At 40.5% G+C, this 10,000-nt stretch overlaps 2 protein-coding genes and 1 long non-coding RNA gene across 5 annotated transcripts in view; 2 read left to right on the top strand and 1 right to left on the bottom strand.

Annotated features, from left to right (window-relative positions):
- LOC138017885 (uncharacterized) overlaps positions 1-963 on the top strand; it is a 21,858-nt gene extending 20,895 nt beyond the window's left edge. For both annotated transcript variants that reach the window (XM_068864877.1, XM_068864876.1), the window contains exon 8: positions 1-963. This exon is cut by the window's left edge and continues 725 nt beyond it. The gene's annotated coding sequence lies outside the window, so the exon portion shown is untranslated.
- Positions 964-1,081: 118 nt separating this feature from the next.
- LOC138017884 (protocadherin-1-like) overlaps positions 1,082-10,000 on the bottom strand; it is a 10,734-nt gene continuing 1,815 nt past the window's right edge. For both annotated transcript variants that reach the window (XM_068864874.1, XM_068864875.1), the window contains exons 2-3: positions 8,556-9,602; positions 1,082-4,270 (exon numbers count right to left, since the gene is read on the bottom strand). In XM_068864874.1, the coding sequence (XP_068720975.1) occupies positions 2,243-4,270; positions 8,556-9,602 (3,075 nt within the window). In that variant the 3' untranslated portion in view covers positions 1,082-2,242. The remainder of the gene's footprint in view (positions 4,271-8,555; positions 9,603-10,000) is intronic.
- Positions 4,165-7,756, top strand: LOC138017886 (uncharacterized). The gene is made up of 3 exons (XR_011125948.1): positions 4,165-4,280; positions 5,044-5,153; positions 7,569-7,756. It is a non-coding gene; the product is annotated as an uncharacterized lncRNA (long non-coding RNA).

The raw sequence follows: 10,000 nt of genomic DNA, 5'->3' as shown, positions 1-10,000 counted from the left end.
GTTGAACAGCATTTGGGAGTAGAAAAATAAACTCGTTGGTTAATTTTTAATCTGGGATTAGCGTTAATTGGCTTTTGAACAAACGGGCCCTGGTGTTTAGCCGCGGTGTATGATCGTAGAAACTGTATAGTTTTCTATTATACACGGCTCGTCGCAATATAATAGCGGCAACGTTTTGGTCAGTTCCTGTTATGAAAATAATTAACAATTATCCCATGAGCGCGCGTTGGATGTAAGTTGTAAATATCCAACGATGCACGTAGAGCCGAGTTGGCTATAAGCAGTCTCATATCCAACAAGTGTGAGTGGAATAATAGTTGTTTTATTAAATTTTCATTAAATTCTGAACGCTTGGCCACTTGGAAGTTAGTCCCAATCAGTTTCCAGCTTGACAACAGTTGACGCAATCAGTTTCTACATGAGGTCATAACGTATTAAGCTGATAACCGAGATTGAGCGAACCAATCAGAAAGCCTGAAACGCAATATCAGAGGTAACAAATTTACTAACAATCTTACCAAACAATCTCTTGTTGTTTGCGCATAGCCGCTACCAAAAAAAGCTGTCAATCAACGCATAACAAAGAAATTGTCATTGTTACAATTAACAATGACTCCATTGAAGGTGTACACGTCAGTATAACGGAAAACACAATTTGTTTGAAGAGCTCCAACTTACAGTTGTTTTAGAAGTTAGGAAGGGCACTTGTTTCGAGTTGTACAGTTGCAAATAGGGACAAAAATCAACAAAAGGTTGAAAGCAAGCCGCAAGCAGATCAAACAAAAAATCAGGATAAATTTACTTGAAACCATATTAGATGTAACAAATCCCTTTTGTACATAAGAATATTGACCCAGCTTGGTCGCACAATATCCGCCAAGTAGACGGTTGTTGAAATCATGAAGTATCCATGACAATGTGATAGAAACTGCTACATTTGAAAATAAACATTGCATTTCCAAATTTTTGTACTTCCTCGCGTGCCAGATAGGTGTGGGGAGCCCGGAGCAATGGGTGAAGGAGTACGAGAGACAATGGGCACTGTAAACGAAATGACAAAGAATAACGGAGAGACCTTAAATGGTTCCGAAAGCATTCTTTTCAATTTAATTAATGTCAATCTCATTCCTTCAATACTGTCATCCACATCAAAAAGTCAGTTTTACTGGTAAGGCATATAAAAATCAGCATCTTTACTTTTCTCCCTCCACACGGGAATGCAAACAATTGGAGATAAGATTAGTTATAAATATACAAATGGACATTCCAGTAAATAACTATTTTTGTTCTTATAAAACTACTGTCCAAAGTGAACTATCGTCATTTAGTGTACACTTGCGAAGATTCGTCTCTACATTATTCAAGGCCACTGTAATAATTTTCCCATGGAGAGCTTGGCGAGAACAAGACGTAACAAAACCAAACAAGTATTTACGTCAAACATGTGGCCTCCACTCCTTATAAAAGCAGCGAGGAGCTGCCGGCCGGATAATCGAGTCTCCTTTTATCTTTGTGCCAAGGTGTTTCAACAAGTAAACAAGACAGGGCGTTTTGACGCGATTTGTAAATTGGATACAACCCCTTTCAAAGCGATTCAATTGCAGCAATTTTGAAATATGAATAAAACCACTTATCTGTCTTCAAGGATAACAAACCTGGAAGTCAGTCAGTAGAAAGTCAGCGCTGGCAAAAGGAAAGCGCAAGGTTTTGATATCTTAGAAAAAAAAACTTTTGTCCCAAGGGAAAGCTCCTCCTCCTCCTCCTAGCCAGGATTGATTCCAGTTTTGTAATCCTTGAAGACAGATTAGTGGTTTGCAAAGACCTGATTCTCTGGAAATTTAGACTAAAAAAGGCTACCCTAAATCTTCAAACGAGTAGACATATGCATGGAACCTTCCGGGAACGAGCCCCTTCTCAAAGATTTACGAATGGTGTGATATGGGCTAAGACGCTTTCAAAAAGCACTTAACAAAACATGAAGGCGACGAAATTATTTTATGGACGAAAAGGTTTACAAGCAATCTCCCACACAGAGTCCCCGGGTTCTTTGGTCAGCGGGCGGTCTCAAGACGTCCTCCCGCTGACCAAAGAGCCCGAGGACTCTGCGCACGAGATTGGTATCCAAGTCAAGCTATGATCACCGTAACCGCAGGATGTGGAGCTGGAGACATCCATGTTAATGCAAACTTCCCAATACCCAAGAAAGTTTTGCGATGAAACAAAGCGTGGAACCTCAATTCAATTATAAGTCCGTTGTAGAATAATCGACACCAGATACTTGAACAAAAGCCCCCCTCCTTGGCACTTCCTCATACGGCGGAGGGGGTGGAGGCATTCCTGGTGTTAGCATCCTGTAATGCGTTCGCGCAGTAGAACGTTTTTCACGAGGCCACGGCCGCCAATCGTCTTCTATCCTTCCAGAAGTTGGGCTGTACGTGTGATGCGGGCTGGATCCACGGGAACTCCCGTCACGCCCGCTGTCGGGTTCTTCGTCACTACCACATGACTGGGGCTCCAAGGCCCTATCAACCGGATAATACATGTCCGGTTGCACAGTTCCATCCGGGGATCTTGATTCCAGGAATTCATAGGTCATCGGATGCATCTTTTTAATAGCAATGGGGGACATGTTGATTGGCTTGTTCCGTGCGTCGTGATTGACAACTCGAGACGAATCTCGTCCTTTAGCGGTAGCCTCGTGGAACATCTTCTTGGAAGCCATAAGCGCATCTTCGCGCGTGATATCCGGCTCGTGGTAACTTCCTCGTTTGCCACCTTCTCCATTTTTCTTCTCCTTGCGTCTGCACTTTATGCAAAATACCACAGTACAGATGATAGTTAATAGCAAGAAGCCAGCGCACGCTGCTACCACAATGATTATCTTCATGTCCGAAAAGAACCCACCCTCTTTCTTTCTGCCGTTCAGAACGCCATCATCTGGTGTGGTTTCCGAGCTTTTTCCTGTGGAAACTGTAACTAGCGAAGTCGGAATAATAAACCTTACATAAATCCCCACGCGAATAAGGCTCTCTCTTTCAATGTAACCAGAATCCGAGGCTCGTATTAACAAATGGTAAGATTTCTCAGTCGGTTTTTTCACGAGCGTAATTCTGCCACTGTGCGTGATGTCGAACACTTGATCGTCATTTCCGCTTACGATGGCATACTTTACCAAACCGTTCAATCCGGAATCCTTGTCCACAGCTTCAACTGTAAGGACTGTCGCTCCTTTGGAAAGTTCATTGGTGATTGTGATATTAGGTTTTTCCGGTGAGCCAATGAAAAGTGGCGCGTTGTCGTTCACATCTGCGACAGTAATGTTGACAACTAACTTTACCTCCAAGTGACCATCAGACAAGATAACATTCAAAGTATGTGAATTAGCATCTTCTCGATCAAGCGTTCTTTTGGTGGTCAATATTCCCGTCTTGTTGTCCAACGAGAAATCAGGACTAAAGGAGGACATCAATCGTAACCGCAGTGGTCTGTCTGGCGAGATCGATGAAAACTGTATCCTCCCAACCACAGTTCCAATCGGGGAATCCTCTTTTATTGTAAAATTAAAAACGTGATCAGTGCACTGAATGGAAAGTTTCAGTGTTATATTTCCGTGGCGAGGATGGCGTCCATTGTCTTTCGCGTCAATGTTCAGGGCAAAAGCTGGCGTGAACTCGCACCACAGCTTTGCTAGAAGCCGCACGTGACCAGTCGATGAATCAATCGAAAACCATTTGGATTTATCCTCTTCGCTGCCGCTCCGACTCCCAATCCACAGGCTTTCCAAGGTGTAGCTTAACTCTGCATTTCTCCCATCGTCCTCATCGACCGCCGTCACTATGGCGACGAGTTCGCCCACTTTAACGTCATCACGTACCTTTAAATTGATGACGTTGGGAACGAAAACCGGCGCATGTCTGTTACTGTCTGCTAACGTAACACTAAACTCTTTACTGGTTTGGCGAGTCGTAGGTGAACCTTGATCAGTCGCAACTATCCTGATGTTGTAATGCGCATGGCGGTCAAGACTCAATGGCCGCTGTATTTTGAGGATGTATTGGCCACGAAACATCTCCTGCAGGGCGAAGTCTTGCTTGTTACGTCGCAGCGTGACTGTCACTTGACCGTTGGCACCACTGTCCTTGTCACGCACCGTTATTATGGCAACATTGGTGTTGACAGAGGTGTCCTCCGGAATCCTACCTTGCTGGTCAAACGCGTCTGACAGCCTGTTGATGAGAATCTCTGGACTATTGTCGTTTTCATCTAGAACCTAACCGGAGGTAAGAAAATGATGTACTTTTTTAGAAATCCTTTAGTCGCTAAGTGATGAGTTATCGTTGTTATGAGTGTAAATCATTTTACAAAGTATGAGGAAAATGATTCCAGCGCGCGAAACCGCAATGCAGGCTATTTGAAAGGCCCTAATTACTGTCTTGCCTTTTACACTAGGGAAGACCAAGAGTAGACATGTCATCTGCTCTATGCTATAGAAAGAAAAACATTGTAGAATCAATCACATAGCCCACTTCATATTGCCTTAATAGCCTCATCCGGAAATCCAGGAATTATTCTTTATTCCAGACATGGCTTTTAATTCCATTCAAAGATCCGAAGCCATTTCCTGTGAGTGGATTTAAAAACAAATATTAAATGCTCAACACGAAATTGAACCTTCGAAGAGGGTAACATTTTTAGATCCCCTCCGCGAGTAAACAACGACACGGCGCAATTTTACTGCTTTTGGCGATTAATTTGTTATGTGAATAAAGTGGTTTCCCTTTCAATTCCACTTGCGCTCAACATATTTTGTACAATTCTTCATAGACTTCGTATAAAACCTTACTCTAAAACATTTTCTGTATAACGTCAAAACATACATTAATGCCACAAAACCAAACTGATCATAACATATTTTTTTCTGATTCTGCTAACAAGATGAAAACTAAAACGCCTGCGGTTAAGTACATTAAGGAGCATTAAGTCTGACAAATTTATGTATACTTTGTAATTCCCTCAATGACAAACTTCTTTTGTTCATTGCAGACAGAGGAATGATTATGCATTCACCACGGATGGCGTGATTGCTTTTGTTGCGGAACAAAAACGAATCTTTGGCCTCTTTCGGGAGTGACTGGTTCGAGGGAAGGGCTGAGGTGAATGGAAAGGGTGATCATATTTTGGCAGTAATTTTGACAACAAGCAAATATAAATGATAGCAATTCTTTTGAAACAATCATGACGGGAAGAACGAATATTTAAGTTAAATTCATGCCAGTGTTGTTCTTTAACTCTTAATGGTGTTTACGTCAATCAAGTGATACACAATGGAATATTAGCAATGTTAAAGAAGATGCTCACAAAAGAAGGAAAATATCACTTACAGGTTTATTTCCCCTGAATAATGAAAAGTTACGGTTGATGTATGAAATATATTATTAGCTATCAAATGGTCATCAATCATAGCCTTGTGTGCCAAGGCATCGAAATGTTATTTGAGCCTTCGGCTAAATGAACAAGTGAACATTTCCTGGAGCTAAAAGAAGCCAAATAGCTTCCATTATCCTCAAACCGAAGTCAATGAGATGAACTCCAAAAGATAATGAGGATAAGTGCTACAGTTCTATTCTAGGTATGGAGCTTTTGGTTGCAATTAATGCATCAAAGAAAAGCCACCTTGACTAAATAAGTACAGTCTGTAGGTGAATGCAAGTCGTCTTATTCATCAACAAAAGCCTAGGTATAGTAAGTTATTATTCAGAGAGACAACTGAACATGACCCCAAACCAACCTCCAAAAACAAGGGGGGAAAAAGCTCACACGTTGAAGATGGCATACATTAAAATCCTGCATATTAGAACACCGTGCTAACTTCTAACAGTCTCTAATTTCCCGTTAAAATGCTAAAAAATCTGAGTACTTGTTTCAAATTGGCAAAAAAATGAGTTCTTACACAAAGACTCAACCAAATTGCATGGTCAGAATATCATAGGAACCATAACAGTCTGTAGGTCCCATTACCTGCTCCAGATTTGAGATGATTCAACTCTTATGTTGAGTTTGAAAGTTAAAAGACTTACTTAGAGGTAGGGCGAGTGTTGCCATAGTCCAAAAAAAGGACAGAATCTATGCTTGTGGTTCATTTTTTTGGTCGACAGTAAAAAATTCGAAAATTATATATATTTTTTACACCTAATTATTCTGAACTTTCAGTAACTACCTTAAAATAGAAAAGGCTGTTTAGCACAGATTTGACTGAAGTAATTCTGTTATTATACACATGTGGACTTGATTCAACTGATTATACAAATTCAAGTGCTGCCATCTTGTATTTCAAACTTTCAAATTAAAGTTCTCGGAGATATTAAAAGCTTTCCCTGCATCCCTATTCTGCATTGCTACAATCAATTATCAAGGCAACTTTTTCAAGGGCGCGAGTTAAAACTGCACATGTCATTTCTGCAGGTAAATTTAAATGGCAAACACTTAAGAACGTCCGTTCGCCAAGTAAGCGTTCTTTCATTGTCAAGCTGCATTTTAAACAAACTGGCCCCACTCTTTGAAATGCTAATTGTTTCTGTAAACGAAATACCGAGTTCTGAAATGCTTTCTCTGTTGATAAAAAGGAAACTACTAAAAGCCAGCTCAATCTCTTTAGACTTTCATTTGCGTTCAAGTTAAACTCCAAGGACAACGTTTTCCCCAAACGACGGAGAGCTGTTGAGCTTAGTTATCAAATTCTGAAAAAGCTTAAGTGCGGTCATTGTCAATTGAACGATGTTTTACTTTCCTGTGACTGAGAGAATAAATGTAAACAAACATTTCGCTGCGGTCAAAGATTACTAAGTTTCAAGAAAACAGCTCACTGAATGAAAAACATTCGGATGTAGGTATAAATTTTTTACAAGAAGCTTAGGAAATTTAAATGAAGCTGCTTGCATCTCTGTTTCGAAGGATATTTCTTAATTTCCGTTTTCAAGGCCATAGCGTCGGTGACAAAACGATAGCATGCCAAGCGACCCCACACATGACGTTTAATCTCAAAAAGTCTGTGATAGCAATTTTCAACAAGACATCTGCCTCTTGATCGACAAAGACAAGTTTCTGCCCAAACTGCCCTCCCAAGATAACCTTGGCCATAAAAACCAATTTTCGAAACTTTTTAACACAAAGCGACAAACAAATATTTAACAACGAGGTGTGTTGCAAAGTTAAAATTGAGTACACAACATGAAATGGTATGCAAATACGAGACGTCCATTTCAGTAGATCTTTTTTCAATTACATGCAAATCCTGAGAAGTATGTCAATGAGGATTAAAGAACGGATAGGAAAAGCATTAAACAAAAGAGCCTTACACTGTGTGACAGGAAGAACCGATTTATTCTTTTTACCAGTGGTAAGAAACGCAAACCAGTGGTAAGAACCGCAAGAGGCCGAAGCATTTAGAAATTCGACAAGGTTGAAAAGTTTAACGCGTATAAAATTAGCGGAAACTACGACATTTAGAGAAGGCGTGTGTATGATTCATTTTCCTTAAACGTGTCCTTATGCATTACATTTTATTTTAGGCGATTCGGGAAAGAATACGAAGGTACCTACAGACAACTGACAAGCCTTTGAAAGACGCGAACTGTAATCAATCAATAAATCAACATGTTGCAGTTCACAGCAGGGTGTAACAGAGCTTCAAAATGATAAGGAATCCTTAACGATTGATGTTTATCACTTTAGATGAAATAAAAAACTAATTAATTTCTTCGACGTCTTGATCTTTCTTCTAATTTCCTTGCTAAAGGCAGAGAATATGGTGGTTCGAAATGCTAAAATGGGTCAGTTGAAAAACGCCATCAAAAGTTCATATCCCACTGTCAGTAATAAATGTCCTGAACTTAATTCTCAAGTCAATGTTATTTCAATACTTCTACACTAACCATAGGAAAAATTGAAATTTTCATAAAGGTTCTGTTAGTATTATAAGAAATTTACTAATAACACCGTTATTTGAAAAAATAATAAAGTTTTCCCGGTAGGCAAATAGTTTACATCGACATTATCAGAAGCTGTTGCGGTGCCTAATTGTGCATTCACCATGTTCGCACGACATTTGATTATTTTTGGCTATCACAAATCCTCTTAGCGAAATAAAAGATTAGGCCATATTCGACGTTTGAAAGTCAAATCATCATAATTGAACTGAAATTCCGTTCACTTTATTGCGTGAAACGGAAGGGAATCCATTTCAATGACTTGCCTTTCTGGCTTTTTGAACGTTAACAATCTGTCAACACATGTTGTGATAGCTTATAAAATGTCAGCGTAAATTTCATTATAAATAACCTAAATGGATCATAGCGATGAAAAGGCGAACAAATTCCCCTATAATATATACCACAATAATCATGCAACAAAGTTAAATTCAAATTTTTCGAATTTCGTGACTTCGTCGCCAATGAAAGAAACATCCCTTTCTCGAAACACGCTTCGCCGCAACCGGCCACCATAAGAGGAATCACAAAGAACTAAAAGCCCAATGTAAATACTCCACATACACTAACCTTCACATTTATGACAGCGGTAGAAGGAATTGAATCAGGTCCTTTGTCTTGAGCCATAATCTCCAGCTGATAATTTTTTGACCGTTCGTAATCCAGGACAGCATTCGTCCTGAGTTCTCCAGTAGTCTCGTTGAAAGTAAATAAATCATTATATCGAGGTGAAGCTTTCAAAGAATATACGATCTCTGCATTTGTACCAATATCACCATCCGTAGCTTTGGCTTGTAAAATGAATGTTCCCGCTCGAGAATTTTCTTTAACTTCGCCAACGTAGAGATCTTGGCTAAATTTTGGGATATGATCATTTGAATCGAGTATGGTTATGTTCAAGCCCTTGCGTGCAACCTTAGGCGGACTGCCTCCGTCTCGAGCTTCAATCACCAAATAATAACTATTATTTTTCTCGCGGTCCAGTCTTTTCGACACTATAAGCTTGAGTTTGGTGAGTTGCGACGTTGGCCGCGATATTTTAAGCCCAAATTTCCCCCCATCATTGCGGATTACAATTTCATAAGTTTGTACGCCGTTCTTTCCAATGTCATCATCTGTGGCGACAGTTATTGGTAGCTCAGCTCCAAGAGGGGCTGACTCCGAAACAGCGATGTGTTCCACGCTCTCCGCAAACGCAGGGCTGTTGTCGTTGACATCCAATACCTTTATTTCCGTAGGAATAACGGCACTGATCGGTCCTACAGATATTTTTACTTGGATTTGAAATGTATCGTCGAGAAGGGACAGATTTTCCCGGTCTAGTTTTGCCGCAGTCCGAATGACTCCAGTGCTTGAGTTTATTATAAACGAACCGGTGGGAATGACACCTTGAAACTGGAATTGAAGTTTCCCGTCTCCTGGCAGAGCCTTAAAAGCACCAGCGATGGAATTATTCGCCATATTTGCCACAAAGGTACCTGCCTCGAGTTCTTCCAGAATTTCGAACTTGAAAGTACCAACAGCTTCGCAGAGGGCAAGATGCAAAAACAACACGAAACCACATGGCCACAGTTTGGACTCCATAGCCTTTTCAACAGTCTTCCCAACACGAGCACGCTACAGATTAAAATAAAAGGTGATCGTCGTCACTGACCGCGTCAAGTTGGTGTGAGTAAATGCGAGTGTTCACGCAAAAATGTCAACTATGTGTGCTCCCTTGCCTGGAGCGTGGAACAACATGCAATTTTGTGCGTCGCGTTCTTACTGGCTATTTAATTTGAGGGTTTCACACTTCAGTAAGCACGCCCCCTCCTCAAGTTGTCTAGCTAAATTTCCTTCAGTTCTGCAGTTTGCTGTGTTTTTGTTGACATCATTGCGTTAAATTTCAGCGAGTCAGCTGTTTCTGTAACAACTCTTTCCACCATTCCTTGATCATTTAGCCTGGGCGTCCAATTCCCTGGGGGAGTTTCAAAACAATTAACGCAGACAATTGAAGTCACACAACAGAAGCGTGT

The sequence above is a fragment of the Montipora capricornis genome, chromosome 9 (genome assembly GCF_036669925.1).
Source record: "Montipora capricornis isolate CH-2021 chromosome 9, ASM3666992v2, whole genome shotgun sequence".
Classification (NCBI taxonomy): Eukaryota; Metazoa; Cnidaria; class Anthozoa; order Scleractinia; family Acroporidae; genus Montipora; species Montipora capricornis.
This window is presented reverse-complemented; position numbering and strand designations above follow the sequence as displayed.